This window comes from Scleropages formosus, chromosome 4 (assembly GCF_900964775.1).
Source record: "Scleropages formosus chromosome 4, fSclFor1.1, whole genome shotgun sequence".
In the NCBI taxonomy this organism is placed as follows: domain Eukaryota; kingdom Metazoa; phylum Chordata; class Actinopteri; order Osteoglossiformes; family Osteoglossidae; genus Scleropages; species Scleropages formosus.
In genome coordinates this window covers 8,327,699-8,355,190 of record NC_041809.1, presented here as the reverse complement: position 1 = coordinate 8,355,190, position 27,492 = coordinate 8,327,699, and the positions used below count along the sequence as shown (strand labels likewise).

General features: G+C 40.4%; 1 protein-coding gene across 2 annotated transcripts in view; it reads left to right on the top strand.

Annotated features, from left to right (window-relative positions):
- The first annotated feature begins 2,823 nt into the window (after positions 1 to 2,823).
- khdrbs2 (KH domain containing, RNA binding, signal transduction associated 2) overlaps positions 2,824 to 27,492 on the top strand; it is a 93,777-nt gene continuing 69,108 nt past the window's right edge. For both annotated transcript variants that reach the window (XM_018749410.2, XM_018749408.2), the window contains exons 1-2: positions 2,824 to 3,141; positions 22,663 to 22,790. In XM_018749410.2, coding sequence (XP_018604926.1) covers positions 3,051 to 3,141; positions 22,663 to 22,790 — 219 coding nt within the window. In that variant the 5' untranslated portion in view covers positions 2,824 to 3,050. The remainder of the gene's footprint in view (positions 3,142 to 22,662; positions 22,791 to 27,492) is intronic.

Sequence of the window (27,492 nt, the reverse complement as noted above, 5' to 3'; positions counted from 1 at the left end):
AAATGAATCTCTTTTTTATTGATCTGAATTAACACCTCTGAACAAAGTGATATAACAAAGTGAACCAGTAAATTTGTGTGAAAAGTCATTTCCTTATGGTGTATTGTTATTAACCGCTGATATTAACCAGCTAATATCTATGTACAAGGACAAGGAGAATTAAAATGCCAGGCCTGTATACTAAGCTATTCACTATTATTTGCTCCTTTATATGTCATTTTTCTTGATACAATGCATTGTAAATAGCTTGCTGGGTGGTATTACAACGGGGTAGGGATTTGACCCTGGTCGTTTTACTAATAGCTCTACCAAGCACATGATGCTCACAAAAAGTATGCATGCAAGGTAAAGAAAAAGCTATCAGGAAAAGGGCAGGTAAACGGTTGTTTAAAAACATAAATATTAATGATGCGCATTGCATTAGACAACTCTTTTAACTCATGGTTTAAACCATAATTGCAAACTGAAGGCAATGACTTAAATTTTATAATTTCCTATAAAACTGCCCTGTTTAGACTATTTTATCACTCTGCCAATAAAATAATCAGCAAAAACAATGCAGGTTGTGTTAGAATTCAATAGACAAGCTGTATTAAAATGTTTGTGCTTAATGAAATTGTGACGGTTCCATTGAACTATAAACTTGCATTTCTTATTACAGAAAATTGAATTTTAGTATAAACATATCAAAATTTTGCTCCAGCAAAATGTCCTTCTAAAATATATATTACCAGGACATTTGTTTATTAGTGATATACTGTAAGTCTTGGTAATATATTAAAATTTTCCTGGAACTGAATTTGTAGCAAAATCTAATGCCTTTGAAAATCAGTGCCTTAACTTGTATGGCACACTTTGGGTCAAAATATACTTTAAGAAGAATATTTATTGGGTATCTAATGTCCCAGAAGGCAGTGCAGGGCGAATCAAGACGAACAAAACAAAATAGCCACACTGTATCTGAAGCCACATGAAACACCTTTATCTTCACCTGCAAATGCAGAATGGATTGATGGATACATTCATAATTCATAATTCTATTAAGAAAATCTGAAAAAAAATATTGTAATATTAATATATTATGCAGAAGATCTCTCTACAGATTCTCTGATTTATCATCTGGAAATGAAAAAGTGATGTTACGTGGCTTTCTCTTGCATAGTGATTAGCTAAAGGAGAGCAGAGAAATGGCAAATAGATTGCTTACCATGTTTCCCGTGTTCGGCCAAACTTTGGTAACTAGCATATCACAAAAAATACAGGAAGGAGCAGTACTGCATATGATCTAGGATATTTACTACAATTTTACATGGAATCAGGAACTGGCTAATGAATTAGTACATGACGGAGTTGCTAGAATCACTGCTATTGTCCTTCCTGTCAAATTTAAGATCTCCTTCAGAGCTCCTCTGTACATTATGGGGCTGTACTGCTATATGAAAGTAGCTCATATTTCTTCATTTCCTCATAACACTGTAAATATTAAACCATCAAGGCTGCAACAGCATAGATATAATATAAACATATACCAACGGTATAGTATTTTTTGTTGTTAGGTGCCATTGAGTCAATATCGACTCTTAGCAATTGCATAAACAGAGCACTTCCAGAATATTCTCCCCTCTACTTGAATCCTTGGGTGTCCATAGTGTCCTACTCTTCTCTCTATTCTGGAATTACAAGACACCAGTGTTAATGATCATGGTAAAGATAGAAGGAGAATAGTTGAATCAAACACATGCCAGCCTGTACGTATGTACAGCACAGGCTGCAGATGTTTGCCAAGAGGTCTGTAATCCATTCAGTCATTAATTAGACGCAAGCTGTCCGTGAGCAGTGTACGCTCGCATGTGTGTGCTTCTTGAATACGCTGTCACCACTGTCTAATCCACCCTGGCAAAGCCAAAGCTTGCAACAAATCCATTGATTAGCATTCACCCTCCTACTGAATCAAGCTTCCTGCACAACCAGAGTTGGAGCCACAGCGAGGACAGGAAAATACAAATAATATAACATTTCTGCCCTAAAATGCTAGGTCTAATGATGAGGTAGCAGTGGAAATTCTTAAAGTTTCCTCAGAAGACACATTTGTCTGCATGGGCATAATGTCAATGATGTTTTATGACCATTTCCACAGATTTGTTACTTATTATTTTTTGACACCTCTGTCCAAGATAAATTTCGATGTTAGAGTTGCAAAACTTCTAAGGTTTTCCCTATTTTTACAGCGCGGTATTCTTACTGTAATGTCTAGCTAATGTAATGCACACATTGTATTTTCTAGATATATGTCGCTCTGGAGAAAAGTGTCTGCCACTGAATAAATATAAACGTAAATGTAAATTTCCTGCATCAATTTGGGACTAAGAACATTAGTCAAGGGTATAATGAAAGGAAAGGAATTCGAATCAGTGACCTTAGGGATGGAAGACAACAGCCTCGATGATTGCAACACCTGCTGCTTGTACTTTCATAGGCGTATCTACAGTATGTTAAAAAGTGTGGGGGGAAATAAAGTATGAACGCTGGGTTTGTCAAATGATTTTTTTGACAGGTGTGATGGGATTTGCGCGCACTTGTGTCGCTTTTCTGTCCACCTCCACGTGGAAAGAGACGTTCAGCACCACGGCCAGCGACCGGGAAAAGGGGCGGGGGAAGGAAGGTGGGGCGTGTCATCTCGATGTCGGCGTCGCAACTGCGCGGCGCCTATTGGTGGCTCGAAAGCGGCTCTTGGGGCGATCGCACCAATCAGGCGACGGAGGGGGCGGGGCGCTCCGGTAGGTAAGGTGTGGAGAGCAGAGCGCAGAGTCGCCCGCGAGCGGGAGAGGCGATGGGCTCCGAGTTCTGAATTCTCATACGCAGCGGCGCCGCTCTCCGATCCCTGTCGCTCTTCACGGGTGTTTTTTTTTTTTCCCCCCCTGTTTTCCTCTTCTGTGGAGAAACATCGCTAAACGGGGGGAGGGAGAAGCACAGAGGTTCGAGTTCACACACCCGCCACTTTTGTGTTTTCTCCCCTTGCCGTCTCACCTGGAAAGGAGAGGAGACCTGTCATGGATCAAGACAAATACCTACCGGAGCTGATGGCCGAGAAAGACAGCCTGGACCCTTCCTTCGTGCACGCGATGCGCCTTCTGGCCGAAGGTAAGATGCTGCGGCTCGGTTTGCTCATCAATCTCAGCGCGTTTGTAGCGCGAGCCGTTCACTTTTGTATCGAAATGCCTGCGGGAGGAAGGGGATGACAGGTACCGTGTGTTTACCTCATTTTCCGGAGCGCTGGAATGGTGCGCGCAATTGAATTGCTGGGCATTTCCGAGGATTTTCACCGCCCCCCCGTCCCGGACCCCCCAATAGCATTTAGAGATGAGAGTCCTTATTATATCATAATTACTCGCTATACCACAATTTGTGGAAGGGTTCGTGCTGTCTGCTCCAGTTACTGTCAAGTGTCGCTCCTCCTGCGCAGCTTCTTCTTTATTACCTTTGCTTTGTGGACAATGTGACACTTTTGTGAATGCTCATATATATATATATATATATATATATATATATATATGTTTTTTTTTTTTTTTCTACCGGAGTGACACCGCATGCGCTCATTCATTGCCAAAGGAAACTTAGAAGTCGCGGTATTTTTAATCCTGCACTTTCGTTTTCGTTTTAATTGTTCCCATTTCAGATAGTTGGGATGGCAAAGATGGACCATTGGATGCGTTACTGATGCGTCCTTGCGCGTCTCACATGGTGGCAGGGTTACATATTCACACACGCACACACACACTCACACACACATATAGCACAGCACAGTTCATAGGAGAGCACATCCAGTTAATTTAATCCTTGTTTAATATTTTATTTGTTCCCACATTAATAATGGCCAAAACCATTTTGCAATGACTTATTTGCAATACTTATTGAGCAACATTTTTTAAGAACAGATGGATTGAAGAGAGATTATGAGAGTCCGCATAACCCACAGCACTGAGTTTTCATAAAATATCTAATCACTTGGCCTGGAAACCTCAAGGTAATGGGGAAATATAAAATAGGTAAGTGTGAACCTGGGGTATTCTTTTTCAACATGTTAGGGGTAAAAAGCAAGCATCAGTTCTGTCTAATAGCTCCTTCTCTGTTCATTAGAGCAGGAAGAGTGTTAATTAAACACTTTTTTTTGTTTGATGAAGTGCTGGCATTATGTAAATGTATTTGTCCATCATTAAAAGACAGTCATTGGCTATTGGCCATAGAGCCTATAATAAAAATGTGTTTAGCACAACAGATTCCTTGGATCTTTGAACACAAAGCAAAGTGGAAAGGAAGAATAAGAGCATTTAAAAAGTGCTGGATGCCTCAGATTTCAGTGTGCATCAGGCGCCAGCTCACCCCTCTAGACCATCCCACCATGGGGTCCCGAGAGGAAGTTGCTCAGCTCAGCAAGGATCTTCCCTTCACCTTGACAGTGACAAAAAACACACCAAGGGAGGTTTTGCTGCTTTGGCTCTTTGCACAAAATGTACCTGCTATTCCAAGATTAAATTTGTGAAAATCCAGTAAAAACAGCAGGAGAACAGTTTCTTTAAATAGATCCTCAAGTCAAGAGAAGGCATATGACAAATCAGCCTCTAGATTTTTTATGTTTTTCCAACAGCTTGGAGACCTACTTAACAGATGACTGTTGCACTGTTGTCATATTATTGTGTTTAACTTGATTTTTGCTTTCTTCATACACACCAATGATATGTTACACTGTTAGACTGTAGTGTTCACTGGCAAAGCCAGTGCAACTATAACTAGTACAACAATCACAGAACAAACTGAAATATTTTGTTGATTATTTATTCAATGGAGGGGGCGTGGTGGCGCAGTGGGTTGGACCACAGTCCTGCTCTCCGGTGGGTCTGGGGTTCGAGTCCCGCTTGGGGTGCCCTGCGACGGACTGGCGTCCCGTCCTGGGTGTATCCCCTCCTCCTCCAGCCTTACACCCTGAGTTGCCGGGTTGGGCTCCGGTTCCCCGTGACCCCGTATGGGACAAGCGGTTCTGAAAATGTGTGTGTGTGTGTGTGTGTGTGTGTGTGTGTGGTTAGTTTTGGTTTTGGCAGAAATTAAATTTCTATCAAAAGTGTGAAATATTCATGGTTTTGCTGTATCTTAAAACCATATCTCTATGGAGCCTTTCCAGTTATTTCACTTATTTTCTTATGTTATTATTATTATTATTATTATTATTATTATTATTATTATTATTATTATTATATAATATTATATTATATTATAATACTTATTATAATTAAATATTATAATAATACTATATTATAATAATTATAAGAATAATAAAAATAATAATAATAGTAATAATAATCTGTCATTTGAAACAATGTGGATCTTTATATCTTAGATAAGGGAAAAAAAAATTATTAATTTACCCAGTGTCAGATGTATGGGGCCACTGAAATAAGAGTGAGATGTTATTAAAACTCATGAAGAAAACTAAATTAACATGCAAGTGAAAGCCTAGGGAAAAAAAAAAAAACAATCAAGAGCCATAGATCTAGACTTTATTGCCATTTCCAGCAAAGCATTGAGGACAATTGTCTTATTGCTGCAAGTAAAAACAAATCTGTCCATAGATTCTAGAACCATTCCTAGAGTGTTTATTACATTAGGCACCGTAAAACATTGGGATATCATCAATGATTCAGGAACGCTATTCAAACATGTATTGACTAAATGGCAAAGCCATGCTGTTGGGGAGAAAATCAAAACTGCTATGGCAGTTACGCAGGCCAGGTAATTTACAGTATGTGCGTGATGTGCATGACGTGGCACAGCACTGGTGACACGCAGAATGCTTTCTGCAGTCTTTGCCAGCATTAGAAATACATGCTGCGTAAAGTAGGATGAACTAAAGGGACCGCCACAGCGGTGTTGGAAATTTAATCAGTTTAAGAGATAAATCATTTACTACTGTTCGATATTTGCCAGAGGTAAATTCTTTGTTTTATTAAAACTGAATTAATGGCGCTCACTATTCAGGCACTGGTAAGTTTCTCATCACTGACAAAAACTGTGTGTGGTATCTATACTTGGGTACAGTTACAAGCATAAATTAATACGTTCCTCTCCTGATTTTGTTTGTTATGCCCAGTAATGGTGCTGCATGCATGAAGATAATGTAACCGAAGCCAGCAGAAGCAGTTTGGCTTAGGCTAAATTACAGATGCTTTGAGTTTCATACTGGGAGACAAAATATGCATGATGTGTTCATTGTGACTGACTATTGTGTGTTCCCATCTTTAAATGCTTAACCGCTGGGCTTCGATTCCTTAAATAACCGATGTGTCAGGAGCCTTTGAAACGAACAAGAATTCCAAAATGCAAAGCAGGTCAACAATTTGAAAGATTTTTAAAGATCGGTTTCTACAAGACTCCGTTTTCTACCTGCTTCTGGTGCCAGAAGGGAAGACATTTCCGCTAAGCCTGAAAACTCATTTCCCGTTAAATTTTAGAAATAATTAGCAGGTTCTAATCTTACGCCCCGACAGAGATTATATCTCGTTTTCTGCGTTAATGGGAGAAATCCGATAAACGGGCTACTCAGTAATTTGCACGGCTCCAGTCAAAATTAATTAAGTCAGCAGTGGACACATAAAACTTGCTATCGCGGCACCGCAAGCAAGTTTGATATGAGGTCATTTGTTGCGATATGAAAGGCGCCTTTTTCGAGGAACTCCAAGAGGTTACCGACGGAGGCAGTTAGGATCAGGCGCCCCCAAAGCAGGATTTTTGGTTTTATTTTATTTATTGTGTGTTTTGGCTTCAGTCTGTTGGAAGTCAAGGGAGTTCCTATGAAAAGAAGGTAGGCCTCGGGGAAACAGCTGGTCCCTGGGTTCCCACCATGGTTTACATATTCAAACCTATCTGTTATTCATCCCTCTCATGTCTTTTCCACCTATCCAAGCTTCTAATCGTGGCTTCATGGGAAGAACCCCTGAAAAGCGACGCTGTCGGACACATGGGGTTGGGGGAGCGGACCCAGAATAGATTTGCCATTTTCCCCACAGTGGTTCTGCGCTGGCCTTCACTTGCACGCTCTGACTCGGCGGAATAAGTGTGCTGCGTGATACGCACGCCAGTTAAACGAAGCGTGCCACCGGATACCCATTCTGGAGATCAGCTGGCGGCCAGAGTCTGCGCAACACACCTGAACCCGCAGGAGGATAAATAATGCACATTCATATTCATATGGAGGTGGAATCTGTGGTGAAATTGGGTTGCCACATGAAACTGGAAAAAGAATCGTTCAAATTAAAAACAATAAGTTCAAATGCCCGTTCAAAAAAGAATTATCAAATGAAAAATGAAATTAAATGAGCAATTACCAATTTTAGCAATGCGTCTTAATTAAGGTTTCCCAAAATAAAATTTAGAACGGCAGATAAATGAAAGAAATTAGTTGAATGAAAAGCATTAATTGCTAAATACAAAGGCAAATGGAAAATAAAAATACAAAACGTAAAATGCAGTGTGAAATTTTTACTTCAGGCTCTTCATATTTACTTTTCATTGTCTCTCATAATTTTCTTTTAGTTTCCCCTGTATGTGTGAACCATGCTTCAGGGGACAACTACTTTATTAAGAACACACTTTATTTGGGTTCAAATATTAACAACACCTATATATATATATATATATATACATAAACACACATATACATCTCATAATATACTGTTTTGTCTGTAAGCCCCCAAGACACACTCATTGGTGTGTTATACGGTGCACTTAATGAAGGGATTACTTTTTCATTAATTTTTTGTCAATTTTTCTTTTGCTTGTGTGCTTCTATGCCTTAATTCCAGCTGAGATGTATTGGTCATTAAATCTGGCTCACAAGCAGATATTTCCGAGCTCACGTCTCCCGTTTAAATTTAACGCGTAGAAAACAGCAGCGTACGTTTATTCACCGGTGAAGGTCGCCAACACGCGGCTGTCATGTGCGCAATGTAAAACACTATCATCAGAATGCAGTGTGCGTCACTGCTCTCAATTTACCGGCATTAACGGCCAGGCAGAATGTGCTGTTGAGCATTTTCTCTCTCGATTGGTTGTCTTTTGGGCATATGCTAGAAATTAATGCCCAGAATAGATTTCCCTGAAATCAGCTTTTAGGGTGTTCCTTACGGGATGGCAGAATCGCAACCGCTTGACCTCTGACCTTCAGTTACAGCTTTGTGGGAGCGAACACATCAAACAGATGTGTGGAACATGTATTCAAGGCAAGGCGACACAGTTTATAAGTCTGTAATAAAAAGCTGTTTATGTTTTAAATTTAGGAATGGTGCCCGGGAGCTTTCCTCAGGATCCTGCGGTCGTTTTTCTCGGGATTGCGACCGCTCAGAAGCGACGCGGTTTTAAAGTCTTCGGCTCGCTTTAAAAGCGGGCCACGGCTTTTCAGCACGACTCTCGGCTCAGACTCCACAGAGAGCCGGCACATCCTGTGGCTGAAATGTGAGCCTCGTCTGAGTGCTGCTTGCTTTCCCTTTTTTACCCTTATCCCCCCAAGCTCCCAAGCCCTTCCCTGTGCTCTCAACTCCCCAATCCCAAGGAAGACTCCAGGCTCCGAACAAAGTCATGTCTAAAGTCTTGCTCTAACCCCACCTCAGTTATTTTTGTGTGGTTGCTTATTTATTTAGAAGATGCTGTGAACCAAAGCAGCTAACATTGCATTTTTTTTTTTTTTTCTTTTTCACATTTTCCCCATTTCTGCAGCTGGATGTGTTTACTAAAGCTCTTTCAGTGAAGTACCAGGCTCCTGGGGGCTGAAGATGTAACCATTTTGGTCATATGTATAGTTATTAAGCCACTACACTACTTGCTGTTCCTTCAGCTTTATAGAAACTGCTGCATTGCGATCTGAAGTTAGGGTTAGGGTTAGGATCTTTGTTAGGGTTTGGGTTAGGCTTGTAATATATAAGGGGAAATTATGGCACCTGGAATCATGATTTTTGGTCGAGATTTTTCACCTGTCATACATTCTCGGTTAAAGTCCTACTTAGTACACTCAAGTCATGGCCTATAAGCAAAAATTCAGTTCTTTCATGCAAATGTGTCCCACGCAATGCAGAGCACAGCACATACCATGTGTAATCTGATGGGAGTAACATCTTCCCTTCCCAAAAGACCAACGTCTGTGTTTGGAACCAATTCATATGAATAAGAGAAGTAAATTTTTTTTTTAGCTATGTCTTATGTTCCAACCATGGTATGCTATAGGTAATAACTTCTGATGCTATGTGAGCTGGCTGGCAGTTACAGTAGCTCCACGTCTTTGGGTTTTCTTCAGTGGTTTTATTTTCTCCATCCATCCATCCATCCATCCATCCATCCATCCATCCATCCTTCCATCCATCTTACATTTGAAGCTGGCTATTTCTGCTGCTGAGGAACATCTTGTTTTCACAGCTGACATATGTGTCTGGTTGTAGTGAATCACTGATACTTTGCAGGAGTGACACCTGTCGCTCCAGATCACTTCAGCTTGTGTGGTTATTGAACAGAACGATTTATCCATTTGATTTGACCCGATTCTGTCAACGTGGCGTGCTTGTATGTGAAAGTCGTGCGGGACCAAAACATGCCTGACTTTGCCTGCCAGACAGGCTGTTCACTTTCTTAGTGTGTGTAAGAGCGCAGTCTTGATAAACTACTTTATAAGGGGAGATGGTGTTTGTTTTCCCAGACTAATGATCAGAAGGTGTTTTGAGCAATGTGGGGAGCTCTGCGGCTGTATCAGATAAGAATCAGGGCAGCAAGATGCAGCACATTTTTTTTTATTGCTGTTAAATAAATAATGACTCTGCAAGGTTAGAGGAGGCAAACTAAAACCACAAGGGGGATAAGGGTGGTTCTGTCATCTGTGATGAAAAGATAGGGCTCCCTGGATGCCGTGCACTTGGAAATTAAAACGGCAGAATCACGTAATCGCCTCCCTAGGAATCATTATGCCAGGGTACCAATGAGATTACGGGCGAAGGTCCAAAAAATTGCAGCAATTAATTTCAAATCTATTCCGCTGATTTCTTCATATGACTTTTCTACTTGAATTATGGTTATTTACGAGTTACAAAGTAAAGCGGTTCCGATGAGATTCAAGGTAGAGTACTTTTCTCGGCGTAGATGTAGAAGGTCGCATGGCTTTCAGCACAGCCTTCAGGTGTCTTATCTAACACAGATTCTCCTGAAAGTAATAAACCATCATCTCACCATACTCAGATAAATCTGGCCAATATAACAAATGAAAGTATAACACAGAATGGAATAAAAACAATCCAGTTTTTCCATCCATCTTCACATTCTTGGGCTGATTTTAGGCTGTTGGCATTAACAGACCAAGTAAATCCTCCTAAATGGTGGAATAGTGGAGTGTACTTCTCTACCAAATACATTTTTTCTTTTCTTGGAAAGTCTCTAGGTCAATACACATAGTACATTCACACATTTAATTTATAAACCTCAAGTTGTATATTAACCTCCCTTAAAAGAGTTGTTTCTGCTTATAATTAAATATGCAGGACTAAATATAATGACAATTCTGTACTCACACTGAAAGTGTAACTGGGGTTGTTTGCCCAGAATGTCATTAAACAGAGTTAACGGTAAAAGATAAATGTAATTTAAGTGTGAAAAATGTCATTTGCTAATGAAACTTAATTAATTATTTACTGCATGGAGACTGTCGGGGTAAGTATTAATTTTTTTGCCGTTCTGATATAACTAAAACGGATTTTGTTTCTCTGAAATTTATCATAGGTTTAGCGTGTAAGTTGTGCACAAACAGAAAAACAGGGGAACCTTCGTAAGTGACACATAACGTCTTAACGGGTTTCTTCAGCATGTTGAACGCAGAAAGAGAGTCGAAGAAGCCTAGATGTAATATGTTTTATTTCGTATCGATGACATGGTTTGTGAGATTACACAATAGGTGAAGTAATGAGATCCGTGTCAGTAGCCACATCTCCCCGAATCGAGCAACAACTCCTCTGACTCAATTAATGTCAGTCAATTTCCCGATTTAGTTACAGAGAAAGGCGGCAGCACCGGGGGAAACCCACTGCGCTGACATCTGACAGCCACAGTCCTGGAAAGATACGTTTCATTTTTTTTTTTCGTCGAAACCCCGATGAGTTCAGAAAGCAGGCTGAGACGTGTGACTTTGCCGTGTGCTTCACGGTTGACATTAACTGCAGGCAAGCTCCCTCCGAATCAGTGCGCAGACAGATCTCCTTCATAGTTCCGGAAGAGCGCAAGGTTCAGCCGCATTCGTGTTCTACGCACAAATACACTACAGATGAGGCGACTATTATTATTAACTATTAAACTAATAATAATACACACACGATGTCTACGATCCCTCGTCCTGAGCAGGGTCCTGGTGAACCGGAGCCTAACCCAGCAACACAGGGTGCAAGGCCAAAGGGGGAGGGGACAAGCCCCAGACGGGACATCAGCCCGCCGTAAGGCGCCCCAAGCGGCACTTGACCCCAGACCCACCACACAGTGGGCCCTGGTCAAACCTGCTGCACCACTGCACCTCCCACATTAATAATTGTTAATATTATTATAACTATTAAACTGCACAGACTGAGCTGGACTTGAACCTACATCCAACTGCCTGACCTAGGTACTGTGAGGCACCAGAGAACCTACTGCACCACTGTGCTACTTGTTAATCAAACTTTATTTATCTAATGCATTTGTCCAGGATGGCTTGAAATGTTAGACAATCAGTCAATCAACCAACTCACCAACCAACCACTGTCAACAACCGCTTGTCCCGAGCGGGGTCACGGCGAGCCGGAGCCGAACCTGGCAACATAGGGCACAAGGACGAAGGGGGAGGAGTCACACCCTGGAGGGGATGCCAGTCCATCGCAAGGCACCCCAAGTTTGAACCCCAGACCCGCCACACCTCCACACCCCCATTAAACAATCAAATTTACAATAATTTACCCATTTATACAGCAGGATGTTCTTGGTGTATCAGTTCTGGTTAAATTCCTTGATCCGGGGTCATACAGAAGAAGCTGGCATCTGCCTATGGACTTTTCAACTGATTTCTCAGTTGCTTGCCTGCAAAAACAATTCAGTAATCGACAATGTCGTCCTCATCCTTTAACATTATTCAGATTTCTCCTGACCTTGAATTGCCTTTCTCCGTGTGAAATAATATGTTAAATTCTTTTATGGGCATATCTTTCTGCGAGCCTTTAATCACCTAAGGCCAAGGCTTACAGCAAACTCGGTAACTTAAGTTACCGAATCACTGCTACTTATTGTGTCAGCCACATCAACGCTGGTACAGAAAGCAATCTCAGGGGTCGATGACATCGATTCAGTAATATACCCACAGACATTTACTATAATAAAAAAAATTACCTTGAATTCATGGATGAGATCCAAGAGAGATAAAGCGGTTTAATATGCGGTGCACTGTAACAGGACACTGTGAACTTCCTACGAAATATGCATTGGACATAAATATTCATGATTGGGGAAGGAGTCTGTTTGAACATAATAAAAGGCCATACAGTATCCCTTCTGAGCACTGTGTGTCACATGCAAATATATCACAGAATCTGTGGTCATCTCTTCACTTCAAAGCCATAAATCTTCAACTCTGCCTTTGATGTATATGCATTTCTCGGCAATGACGGAAATTGCAGATGTATGTCACTCGAAAATATTTGTTCCTTCAACTCCGATCACCTCGCGTGAAGTCGATAGAAATTTTCTTGAGGATGTGTTTTCTGAGAAGCTTGATGCCAATTTTTTTTCTGGAATTTTCTTCGCGGTGCTATTCATTTTCCATACCGCGGTTACCATTTTGCCTGAAAAAGGAAGAACAAGAGACAGATGTTCCCCAGGCTAGCATTTGTAAGTCTTTGTTGCAAATATAAATGCTGTTTTGGTATAATTTTTTGTGTGGGTGGAGCGTGGGGAAGTGGATTAAGAGATGAACATATAATGCACAAAACGGCTGCTGAACGGACACCGAGGCCAGACTTGAAGGGTATTTAGCTCCTTATCAAACCTTTTCTTGACAGCCAACTCTTCACTGGGCACCAGACATCCCCCACTTCCTCCCCAGCACAGGTTTGAAGATATCACCCAGTTTGCCGAGTGGCCCACCGTTCGGACCCCTGCGGCTCGTGCCCAGCCGAAATGCGCCTCATAGAGCCTTCGCACTTCCCAAAACCAGTTAAACCCAGCCGCTTGTAGGAGTCCTGAAAGATCCACGTCCAAACCCGTGAACATACACCTCCAGCCTCAAAATCCACCCTAAAAACCCCAACTTCTAATCTTGTATCTTAGGCTCCTGTGAGAGAAAACCACATATAAACAAAATATACCCACTTAACCCCCCTCCACAATGGAAGCCAGATAGGTGAAAAGTGAAGCTCAAATTTGAAGAAAGTTGATTTTGAATATTAAGCTGCTTTTTTTGCTGTCCTTTCGTGGCCCCGCCGACCTCTACGTGTTATTAATTATATTCTATGGGGTGCTTTTTGAAAAGGGAATGGCTTTGAATCATGCTGCAGTGCTTCTGTTGCCCTTCTGTAGGTGGATTCGGACCACATTAGTCACAGCAAACAAAAGACACAGAGAAGTATTAAAAATAAGAGAAAAAAAAATGTGTGCATTCAAAAGTATTCTGTGTCTTTCTATATTTTATCTCTTGCACAGCTGAGAGAACTGTTGTATGTGGGCACACATGCGTAAACAGGAAAAGAATAATACCAGCATTACAAACTTTAATCTGATGTGAGCAATTTCTGTAATATCTTTGGAATCAATATTTTGTCTCTTTTAGCAACAAGGGCAGTGAAAGACCTATAAGAGTAAGATTTAAAGTAGATTGAATGTAACCTTTGACATGTAGTACATGACACTGGGTACTACACCATCCACCAACTGTTAAAATTGCATTCACATGTAAGGAATAATGGTTATTATCTGGGCATTGGTAGGGTAGTAATCCCAGTTGTAGCCTTGTGACCTAAGGAGTCACACTGGAATCCTGCTTCTGCTGTAGTACCCTTGATCAAGATGCTTACCTCACGGTATACTGTATATTACTCAGCTGTATAAATGGGAAAATCATATAAGGATAGCTGGACAGCTGGTAGTGTAGTGGTTCAAGTTGATGCCTTTGGCCCCAAAGGTTATTGGTTTGCCTTCCACCTCTGGCTATAGTACCCTTGAGCAAGGCACTTACCCTAAAATTCTCCAGTGAAATTACCCAATAATTGTAATATACCTTAACATTGTAAGTCACTTTGGAAAAAAGCATCAGCCAGCTAAATAAATGCAATGTAAATCACTGTAAATAGCTCAGTGTTCAAGTCTAACAGCCCAGACACAAAAGACATCAGCTAGATTTGCTTTAGTTTAAGTACTATGGAATTGATAGTATAGCGGTTGGAGCCGAAGGTCGCTGGTTCAGATCTCACCTACTGCTGTAGTACTGCTGAGTAAAGTACTTACCTTTTAGTTGCTCCAGCAAAAGTACCCTGCTCTGTATATAAAAAAAAAAAAAAAAAAAATCAGGTTAATGTTTTATAACCAATGTATTTATTTGACATTAAAAAAATTCCAGTTTTGAGCATACGTAGAAGGAGATCTTAATAAGCTGAGTAACCATCACGCAAGAGGTCTGCATTAGTTTCTGGTCATCCTTCATAACTTCTTTCTGTGTTTCAACACTATTTATAACAATTGCTTTCAGTTCTGGCATGCGAATTTCGTAATTGTTCGTGCAGGATGTTACACTGAACATTTTATTGATGTGATAATGTTCTGTTAAAACTCCGATCTGGTTTATAACATCCTGATGCGAGTGGTCCGGCGGCTGCAAACAGGAATCTCTGTCAAAACTTTCAAGCAATTTGCTTTAATTCTAATGGTAGCCAGCGTAAATTGCGACTGAGTGCCGTAACCGTTCTGACCTACTCAAGTGTGACTGAGCATATTCAGACCAAGTCAGCTTTACACCTGCAGCCCACATTTTGAAGCTCGGTGGATGATTACACTTCTTGCCGACAGTATTTTGTGTGTGTGCATTAGGAGCCGAATATAAACGGATAAAATTTACACCCGACATGGCTTTTTTCTAAATTAAAGAGGGTGTAATTAGTGTCGGTGACACTTAAATTTTGCTTTTCACTGTAGAGTTTTATTAATTGTTTTATTTGCCTCCATGGCTCCTCCAATCAGCACTAGATTCATTCTAATTTAGGTACACAGCATATGCAATGCAATGCATCCCCATACATATGTATGCTTGTTGCCCAATCATCCAGGTGTTCACACAGGGCTCCGAAGCAGGGAAAGCAAACAGACCAATTTAAAGTAGGCCCAAAATGAACAATTTAAATGTCTCTTTTGTTGGGGATCTGCCCGCTTTCTTGGTCAGGTGTCGGAATAGGTAAAAATGTATAAGTGTTCACCTTTCACTATTAAAAGAAATATTGTTGATATTGAAAGTGTCCTTCCTTTGAGAGCTCAGAATGTACTTTTTGTTAAATTACTTCTGTCACAAAGAGATTTCTCATGGTGTCATTGTGAATTATCATTGAGAAACAGAAAGATGATTCTGCATTTCTTATCTTTTCTTGGAAAACGGGCGTCTGCTTTGCAAGAGCCGATTAGGCAAGCCTGTATAAACAATGCGGAATGATGCGTCTCTGATGGGCAAAGTCTTATTAAGCAATGAGTAGAATAGAATGATTCTTGACTTCTCTACCGTGTTCTTTGATCCCCCTCGGTCTGGACAAGAATAGACTGAAAAAATATGACTCTTGCATTAGATGGCAATCTGATGCTGCAGTGCATTGGCGATATGGCATAGCTAACAGGGGACACTTCCACTGTTTGATGCTTGACTCACAAGTCGGCACCTTGGACTTTCCCGGTGTTTCTTTAAACACTTTGGCAAGAGACTCTCGGAACATCTTTCTTTTCGAGCTCGGTGTTTGATCTCTGGTCCACTATGGCGAGCCTGGAAAGAAGTAAAATTGTACGGCCCACAGCAGGCAAACTGAAAAATTGACACAGACGCCAAAAATGCCACAAAACATTCTGAACATAACAGACGTTCTTGAATAGCGCTTGATTAAATGCAGCGTTTCTCCCGAACAGGTCACATTCCAGTCGGCACTGCTTTATTATTGTCCTAGTTTATTTATCTAATGCCATCTTTTCACATATAGACTAAGTCTCATTAAAAAATGTACACATGCTTGCCAGTCCAGATACCCATCATCATACCAATGGATGTGTACATGTATGTTCTGTTGTTCAGACATTTAATTAGAGCTGCATACATGAATATTATTAAAAAGCTCACTGTCACCGGGAGACTGGCCTGAGTAAATCTGTTTTTTTTTTGTGTAAAATGTATTCTGTTTAAGGACAGGAAATAATCAGTGAAAATGAATTAGGGGAATCTCAGCACAAGCGCCGTTGCATCACATCCGTATATTGCCGTTCGTTCTCCAAATTGCGTTAATTAACTGAGAAGGTGCGTCGTCAAATAAAGCTGTTTGCCAGGGTGAACGAGACACCAAACAATGTACTCAGAAGCACAAGATGTGATGTGACCTTCCAGAAAGCCAAGCACAATACGCAGAAGGTTGTTATGTTAACGGGTTTTTTTTTTTTTTGGGGGGTGGGCGGAGCCTGTATAATGAGTTGATTTGTGTTCGGCAAGCACTGGAAATTCCCTCTCTTTTCAGAAAAAGGGGTCTAAAAACAGATCTTGTGCCAGCATATTAGACTGTGTCAGCTTAGCCTGACAGTCATTGTGGTTGCACTGTGGGCTCCCACCCCCCCCCCCACCCCAGACAAATCCTTTCTGCTATTTCAAGGACAGGAAACAAGGAGGGGGTATTGAGGAGTGTCTCCTTTCCTCTGCTGCCCCTCTTGTTCATACCTAGAATGAGCTAAAATCTGTATCCAATTAATATTTTCTATGGAGTTTCCAATGACAATACCCTCAGTTTTTTTATTTAAATCCAGCTGCAGTCAATGTTCTTGATGAAGGCAAAGCGCCATTCACGTCTATTTACTTTGAAGCTTTTTTAAATCTTAAACTGTTTATGTATTGCAGATTTCTTCAGATTGAGCCGCTATCTGATGGTATAGGAAAATTTGAAATATGTGTTATATTTGATTGCGACTGTGAGGCCTTTCAAAGCTCTACGTGAACAAGGTGAAAGGACGAGCAACGAATGGCCAAAAGCTCTCTTTTCTTCCCACCTTGATTGCAGTGACTTCATGCTCTTGGTTTGGCCTGTGATGAGCCTCTGCATTTCACTACATCTAAAAGCACACACCTCAACATATTTGGGGAACAGCAAGTCGTGTAATGGATAGAGCCGATGCCTTGGAGTCTGTTGGCTCAGGTTCAAGGGTAGCACCCTTTATCAAGGTACTTACTCAGAAATGATACGATAAAAATTAGTGTATACATGAGTAAATACTTGTAAGTAGCTTAGTGTCCAAACCAGTCATTGTAAGTTGCTATGGAGAAAGGTATTATCTTAATAATAATAATATAATTTTTTAATCACTAGTACTACTATTATAAGGGGGCGCGGTGGCACAGTGGGTTGGACCGGGTCGTCCTCTCTGGTGGGTCTGGGGTTCGAGTCCCGCTTGGGGTGCCTTGCGACGGACTGGCATCCCGTCCTGGGTGTGTCCCCTCCCCCTCCGGCTTTACGCCCTGTGTTGCCAGGTAGGCTCCGGTTCTCCACGACTCCGTATGGGACAAGCGGTTCAGAAAATGTGAGTGTACTACTATTATTAATATATGATATAATAATGTAATATATGTATACACACACACACACATCGTCTAAAACCACTTGTCCCACTGGGAGTTGTGGGGAGCCGGAGCCTAACCCGGCAACACAGGGCGTAAGGCTGGAGGGGGAGGGGACACACCCAGGATGGGATGCCAGTCCGTCACAGGACACCACAAGCGAGACTCGAACCCCAGACCTGCTAGAGAGCAGGACCCGGCCAAGCCCGCTGCAGCACCACACCCCCATAATATATGTATATGTATTATTATTATTATTACACACACACACACACACACAGACACACACACACACACACACTTTCTGTTTTTTTCATTATTATTATTATTTATCCTTTCACTTCAAATCAACATAATAAGCCATTGAAATTATGACTATAGTTACAAAAATACAAACAGTTACATGGTATCATGTATGGTTTCGAATACTGCTGTCTTTTTAGACCTTAAATTGGCATCTAAACTCTTTTGTGTGTTCATAACCACATTAGTGAGCATTTTGCATCTTTTTCACTTTATATGCATTGAACACCTGGAAATGGCTTCTGTGGGAGCGCTGTTTTTGTACGGCTTATTTAGGTAATGACAGTTATCATGATGAGCGTCATCCTGATAACCTTTGCAAGGAAAACGTCTTGTATTTGGTAAACAGAGATGATTACAGTGGTTGAAACCTCGGCAGGGAGGAGACCTCCTGCTGACAGGACTCGCTGGGAGACAATGACACTGTTTCAGCTGAGCCCTGGCACAGGGATGTCCAGACACCTTCCCACAAGGTAAAAAAAAAGCACGACGGTGCTAGTCTAGCTGTCCGGATACAAAGGACACAGTTTACCTCACCGTCCCTCTTCTCTCGTGTTGAAAAAACGAAGGGCAACGTTAATTCCCTCCATTGCGTAGCGGCACATTCAGATCCCCGGTGTGTTGTTTCACTGGAGTCGTACAGGTTCACTTCATAATTCTTGATTCTTTTGGGCATTAAACGTCCGGTGACAAAGCTGCGGCTCCCTGCGAGACCGGATGACAGCTTAATTCCTTGGATCCTTAATGTTTAGTGACTGCACTGTTTTTGCTCAACTCTCGCGTGTGTTATAAAACCCGCCAAGCAAGTAATACCAATGTCCCGGAAAACACAAGGGCTTCCGTGTAGCTTTTTTGATTTATACAGCATTTGTGTGCGTGCCTGGTACAGTAAGGCCTCGCTTGGTCGTTTGTGCTTCACAGCCATGGAGCAGTTATATAATACGGTCAGCTTAATCAAATAAACACGCCACACTAGTCGGCATAGTCGGTCACATGCCATCAATAGATATATACCTTCTCTTTTGTTGAAAATCTATGGGCCAGAGGTTGTTAACCATGTGATCCCCTGACTCCTCGGGGGTCCGTGGATGGTCTTTAGGGGGTCCATGAAACACAGGCTTGCATGAGCCACCACATAAATAAAAAATATTACTTTGCCATTACTATCCATGACATCTGCATTAAGGCAATCAACTTTCAGTGCAATAAACTGTGTGTTATATTTATTTATGGACTTGGTTCTGGGAGGGTGCCTTAGCTTTCCTCGGACTTTTACAGGAGTCTGTGGCCTAGAAACGGTTAAGAATCTCGGGTACGGGCTGTAAAATCTGTTCTTCCCTGCCTCCGTGCTGAGAACTGCACCAGTAGGCTGGGATCAGAGCCCTCTGATGGACTCGTGTGTGGGGTGTGTTTGCACATTTCCCTCATTCAGTCCAGTGAGTCACCACGACCCGCAGCCATCTTCCACACAACACCAGCTTTTGAAACATTTGGCAAACCTTGCATTGTTCCTACAGACACCCAGTGCCAACCAGGCAAACACATCTTAAGTCGCCCCTGGCTGGATAAAAATACCACAGAAATACCCACTTATTTCAGTTGCGGACTCATTGAAACTTGGTGTTGAATCACTAAGTCTGCTTAATTTATTATTTCCTGTTTGTGCTATTCATTGCATTTGGATTTGTTCAGCACTAATGACAAAAAACATCTTTACATGTCTTGCTTGTTACACTGAATGATTGACCAGGATGTCTGACACGTGCTCCCATGAAGTTTGCTTCATTTGCTGGTGACATATATATTGAATCAAGAAATTACGCAAATTAAATTACTGACGATGGGGAGAAAATGGAGTTTAATTGTTTGTAAAATCCATTTGCAGAAATGTTAAGAGTTCATGCTATGATAATGGAAAGACAATTACAATGAGATGTGGGCTGCAGAATACAGTGCCAGTTTGCAGCCTTAAGAGCAAAATCATTCACTGTGACTCATTTGCAATTTTCATTAAACATGTTTGGCCCAAAATGCTCTAATTAATACGCACTAAAGCAAAAAAGCTGACGGAGTCCAGACAGCTTGGACGGGACATATTACACATCATTTTATTCATAATATTTAATACAGAATTAGTTTTGTTTGTCCTTACAGACCAGAGCTATGTTAGAGATTATTTAGACATTCCATAAACATCCGGTGATATTCATCTCACCTTATCTTGTATTTGCATTTATTTTAAATGAAATTTGACCTTTGATACACAAATGTGACATTCACATTAAAAAAAGAAATCAAGTCTGCTATATAAGTCCATTTCCAATGTAAGTATACAGAGCCGTAAGAAACCTGCTTTCGAAGTGGCAATTTAAGTTAAATTTCATTGAACCATCTGTTGATTTAAAAACTAAAAAAATTGCAGTAAATAACTGTCACTTTCAGCAGGCAGGAAATGCCTTGGGCCTTATTTCATGGCGTGCCTGAACAGCTGGGGCTTTATTGGAAATTAAGTAGAAATGGGACAAATACATACATATAAATTAGTCTAACGCAGATATATTTGGAAGTAGAAAGAAGCACGGCTTTAATTTCTCTGTGGCCTAGCTAGCTGGTACGTAGCTGCCACCTTCAATTTACCTGGAATCGTAGTGGTGTAGATCTCCATATTTTGAGGAATATTTTCCACTTCCAAATAATCTTTCCATCAACCCCGGTGGAAAAGAGTTACTCCATTTTCAGACTGTATTTAAGTAATGTGGAATGAAGCAATCTGAATACGCATGCAGCTAGTCAATCAAGTGTCTACAAGAACATTAATGGGGAACTCAAATTTTATTCAGCATTAGTGGCTCAGATGCCAGTGTCGTTTTTCCACGAGCGCTCCCTAATGCTATGCATTCCAAAGACAAACTCCACTCATGATGTCTGGTCAAAAAAATTACTCATAAAAATACAACCATGCCAAACCTGAAAGACTATCTCAGTAAAGCCAGTCCTTCCTGTAAGTGAATAATTTAATCACATTCAAACAAATTAATGAAGAGTAGTCCAGAAAGAGTACAGTGCTGTCCTTCACCACCTAATTCTGCTTCTGAGATTATTAAGCACCTGCTTTTCAATATCATTCACAAATGTCTGATGATGATTTCAAATCATTTAAATAGGTGACTGACAAAGGAAGAGCGGGTCACATAGTGGTTAGGGCTGCCACATTGTCCTCAAAAGAGCTGTGTTCAAAATCCAAACCCCTTAAGCGAGATGCATGTCTTGAAAGGGATGGCTGATAGAATAGTGGTTAGAGTTGCCTTCCTTGGATCCAGAGGTTGCAGGTTTGATACCCACCTCTGGCTGTAGTACCCTCGAGCAAGGCACTTACCCTGAATTGTTCCATTAAAATTGCCCAACTGTATAGAAGGGTAAATAATTGTAAGTTTTTTTGGAGAAAAGTGTCAGCTAAATGAATGGATACAGTAAAAATTACCCTACTGTATAAAAAGGGAATTGTAAGTAGCTTAACAGTGTAAGTCGCTTTGGAGTAAAGCATCAGCTAAAGGAATTATTAATTATCAACGTATTGTTTCAAGGGCAGCAGGTAGTTTAGTTAGAGTTAGAGTTGTGTAACCTTGCAGTTAAATGACACAGGTTTGAGTCACTTTTACTGCTTGAGGACCCTTGACCTAGGTACCTACTTTGGATTGATACAGTCAAAAAATAAACAGCCGTGTAAAAGAGTAAAAATATTACGTAGCTGAGTATACAAACCTAATATTATGAATCACCTTAGAGAAAAGTGTCATCTAACAGTTGCAGCATGTATGAGTGTGTATTCATGTTGCTACAAAACCAGTGTACCTGTTATCCGTGTGGACAAAATAACACTAATCAAGAAAAGTCACGTTGAGAGACAATGGCTGGTGATTCAAACAGAAGCGATGGCGCTTTGCGTCTAGAGTTTGCAGGTGGGATGGACTGTACTGACTGCATGTGCAGTGCTTGTGATCACAGTGTTACATAGTTGTCAGCTACAGTACCATATTCCCATGTACGTCTGAGTTCATGTACATTTGAATTTGTTTGCTTGTTTGTTTGTTTATTTTCCATGAATTGGTTGGATAACAAACCTTTGTCCCTGAATTGTCTGTGGCAGAGACTACAGTATGATCCAATGTATCATGTATTGGATTGGGCCTTATGGATCTACGGACCAAATACGTTCAGCTTAAGTTTTTCATGTATTTATTTAGTTGACACTTTTCTCCAAAGCAACTTTCAACAGTGAGCTTCTTCAATGATTGACTCATTCGTAGAGCAGGGTATTTTTTTCTTTTTTCCTCTGGAACAATCCATGGTAAGTTCCTTGCTCAAGGGCACTACAGCAGGAGGTGGGTTTCGAACCTGGGACTTTCATGTGCAAGGTTAAAGCACTACCTGCTGCAGACCTATTCAATGCATGTCTCATGCTAAGTTTTTATATTCTGCTGCAGAAATCGAAAAGTATGAAGGGGACGACCTGAGGAAAGACGGTGAGGTGAAGAAGTACCTGGATATCATCAGCAACAAAAACATCAAGCTGTCGGAGAGGGTGCTCATTCCAGTACAACAGTACCCAAAGGTACCACGAAAACGTTCCTCACCGTACGCTGTCACACTTGCATTATTTTAGCTAATCATCTCAACATTTATGAGGATACCTTGTGGTAATCTTGCTATATGCCACATACAAAAAATAATAGAAATCATGTTTTATTAAAATTGTCATATGCCATGTGTAGCCATATATGGGGCAGCTGGTAGCAAAACGGTTTGATCTTCTGCTTTTGGATGTGAAGGTCACCAGTTTGAGTCTCACCTACTGCTGTAGTACCCTTGAGCAAGGTACTTGCTTTTAATTGCTTCAGAGAAATTACCAAGCTGTATAAATGGGTAAATAATTGCAGCTAAATTAACATTGTTAATAAATTAATAAATGTAAATGCAAACACTTTATATGTAAGTCAATGACTATTTTTTTATTGCTGTCATGTTATTTAAACTGCACATATTTACAGTATATAAATGATTTTGCTTATATTTATTTTGACAGGCAGTACTTAATTAATGAATCCAATATTTCATGTTCATGATGCCTTGTAGTTGATTTTGCAGTCAACTATTTATATTAAAAACTATTTCTATATTTTTTACTTAAAGAAATGCTTTTGACACAACTAGCTGTGATTGGGATGTAGTCGTTTTTGCTTTGGATTAGAATCATAATTAATAAACTGCACTCGACGGGACTTCTACTTGTACTTGTACGCAGATTGTTTCAGGGTCGAATGTAGTTATAAAGTACAAGATTGTTGTTCAGTACCTGTGTTGCACAGATCTCAGTTGTGACTGGTTAGACATTCTGGATGCAGAGACATTCTCCTTGAATTGCCTACACCGGTACAAATTATAAGTAGTTAATACTGCTGTGAAAAGATGTTGTGTCTGACTAAATGTATTGTCAGACTCTCAAGTGCAGTTTTCAAATCTCAGTTCTAAGAAATACATCCTGGGGGACCCTGAAGTAAGGACAAATGTTTATTCTCTTTTTTGTATGTCTTGGAATTCAACGCCCCCCACCAAAATAAACAAATAAATAAATAAAAGTTCATTGTCAAAGCACACCTCAATCTGTCATGTTGGCAGAGTAATCTTCATGAGAGTTTAGGAGTAAACCACAGTATGGAACTAAATTAATTTTTACTGGATGAAATCCATGGGAAAAAAGAAAGAACAAGATAGAGTGTACATTTCTGACCTTATACTCCACCAGAAGCTTCACCTGTAAGAGGATTTATATACTGGACACAGTGAGAAAAGCAGATGATGCCTTCCTACCCTGGTGTATTTAAAAATACCATGGATTTACAGTGTAAAACCTGAGAGCCCAATTGAGGAGATTACTTTCAGAATATTACAATATGCAGAGAGGACGTTTTGACTCTCATCTATGTTGAGTTTTAGGGAACTGATCCTGCCTGGGAAGAACACATTCCACATGTCGCATTCTGCCGAACCCCAAACCTTCGGAAGCTCTCTCCTCTATTACAGCTCCCCAAAATTCACGAGCTGCCAAACCGATTTAACATAATCATAATGTGGCCGTTGGCTATGGCATGCTGAAGCAGTTCGGTTTTTATTTCATGCTTGGTGTTTTTATGGAGGTAATCCACCTTGTGCGTTTTTATTTTTGTCTCTGCAGAGCTAAAGACTTTTTACTTGTGTGTTAAACAAATGGCAATTTAAAGCAGAACTGATTCTATTTACTATCCTTTAATTGACCGTCAACAAATCCTTCACAATTGCGGATAATTGAATTCCTGCTGCATTTCTGAATTTTCTGAAAAACCGGTACCACATTGGCTTTAGCACACTTTTTTTTTTTTTTATTATCCTTAACAGATCAGCATTATTGCCTGAGCAAAAAACTGAATAAAGACAAAAGCCCTTTCCAGCTGTTTTGTTGTTATTTTGATTTAGTTGCTTAAATAAATTTTTTTTTTTATTTGATTAGAGGGACACAGTTTGCCATTTAGCGTCGGCAATTTGTCAGCGTCAGTTTAGAGAGTGGCCTTTAAAAAGATAGTGGTGCCTGACATAAAACTCTTCATAGCGACACACTCTGGTGGCATCAGCCGACGTTTACTGCAGTCTCTGAAAATGCGAAACAATCAGAACCAACAGCCCCAATAATGCTATTTACCATTTTCCATTGTCCATTTACTTCTGGCCCCTCTCTAATAATTTTCTCGGTAAATTTAACACTAAAATGCGAGCCAGTGCCATATTATCACCATTACACTACACAATTAGCTTTTTAAAATGACCTTTAAAGCAAATGTGAGAAGTTGTTTACCAGGGTGGGAAATTTTTAAACTCATGACGCCTCGAGAGCTTATTTTACATGACGACTGATTTTACTGTTCGGAGATCTTACAGAAACGTCTTTTGGCATGACAGGTCTCACTTGTGTCTATGTAAGACATCCAGATGTGATACAAACAAAGGGAAATGCAGGCCAATTTGCAAATATCCTGCAATATTTTTCTCCCTAATTACTATTATCATCATAATGATTTGTTTTCTCTCCATCATGTGCTTTCTGGGATGGATGCAGAGAATGACTAGTGTTCACTGGCAAAATTTAGATCGTTGGGTAGGTGGACTTCGATTGGAGGCCCGATCCTAGTCTTTTTCAGTTAATTGCAGCTGGAAAAGAATGGCAGGTGCAGATGGAAAGTCCATTTTTTTTCCACTTGTGCTTCCTGTCAGACTATGTTGCTAATTTCCTGTGGCTGCCCTCTGTCGTTCAACTTCCCCAATAGTCCTTGAGGAATATCTGTAAACAGAGGGTCCCATGGTACTTCAGACAGAGCGATCCCAGATAAGATATTAGTGGTAGTCTAGAAACAGAAGGCTTATGCTCCTTAAAATTAGTATCTATATCTGAAAGAGGATATTAAATAAGAGTGTTTCTAAAAAGCAATATAATCATGACATCAGAAGACTGTGTAGGTTTAGATTCCAGTTTAGGTTTAGGTGTCACTTTAGGTTTCGTCTCGCGAGTATTGGGTATTAAAAGATTTTTGGAATTTTTTAATTTTTGCTTTTATGCAAAGTCTGAGGTTTAGCAGCAGCAGTCTGAGGATGAAGGATGGAGAGGATGTATGGAGATGATATCATTTTAAGGGTGTGTGTACTTGAATGAGCTGTAAATGGAAGATAAGCACAAGAGATGATGTGGTTGGGACACGTGCAGTGGAACAGTCAGTTCACCCTTCTGTGAACCGTGTTTAATAAAAACAAGTGCTGCAACAATAATGGGCGAAACTAATTTATAGCCCAACAGCACAATACAAATTTCATAAAAGAATAACTTTAAAACAATTGCAGTTAAATGTACATGCAAAAGAAAAAGGATTTTTTTTTTTTTTTGAATAATTCCAGTTTGTCGTTACATATTTTCTTTGTTACCACTGGAATTATTAAAATAACTAATTAAATCTTATGGGGAGAGTGTTTTCTAATTTAAACAAGTCTCAAATCTCTAACAAGCCCAGTGAACAAATCTCTGTTAGAACATATCAACTGAGTTCCAGATACAGTGTTATTTTGATGCATTCATTAAGAGGAGCTTGATTTTTATTTTTTTTCTTCTTTTGTAGGCGGTTGGGGATGTTTGTGCCTCCCTTTGTTGGCTGTATGCTAGTTGTCTGTGCTATTGCTTATTAAATGGGAACTCTGGGATTGTTTGATGAATACTTGTTATGATCAGCATAATGCGCTGCCCACTCAAAAGCATTAGGCAGTCATTTTTATCTAGAATATTCTAAAACGGATGACGTACTTTTCTCTGGGGCCATGATTAAAACACTCACTACAAGGAGGGTCTTACACTGCATTTATTAAGTTTATCAATGCAAAATAACTACACAGAGATTTTGAACAAACTGAAATACGCGTTTAGAGCAGATCTCATTACTATAGTCACTGTAACTGCTTCTTTAATTTATAGCGTTACCTCATTTTCTGCCCAAGCCTTTTAAATCTTAAGGAAAATGTTTTGTTCCAGACTTGCGCTAAGGTTTTATAACATGGTTCTTCTATGAAGTGATGTCAAAAACTGTTTCTAAAGGTTTCTGCATTGTCTGGGGAGATGTAGATGCTCACTCTGATGGTATGAAAACCGTCACGTTTTCCCTTTGGGTATCCAGAAGTATGCTGCCGATTGCAAGGTACGTTGCAGGTCCCACTTCTCCAACAGCTCAGCTGTGTGGTCTGAGATCTGTATTCAGGAAATACGGTATTTTGGTTATAAGCTGAATGTGTTTCGGGGTCATTTTTGAGTGCCCCTTTAGAAGTCACTATTTATCTTGTTGTAACTATTGCAGGTTAAAGTAATAAAAAAAAAAATCGCCCATTGGCCTTTGCCACTTTCTAGCAATGCTCCCACCAGAATCAGAAAGAGTCCAGTGAATTAACCTTCTGTACCACCTCGCAGAACACATCTGAACAGAAGATCAGAGGAAAAATTTTGACAGGTTATTCAAGGGCATTTCACAGCTGTACACAGCACCTTTCAAACATCGCTGACGGCACATTGTGAAGCGGGTTGCAAAGAAAGAAGAGAAAATGGTGCATTTGGGTTTTACTTTCTCTTTCTGATGATTTCATAGAGCTTTTTTTTTTTGAAGGAAGGACAGAATTCCATTCCGACCTATCCCCAGGCCTTCCCCATTGTTGCTGCTCCGGTAGTCCACAAGGCCGACTTGCGATCGTGCACA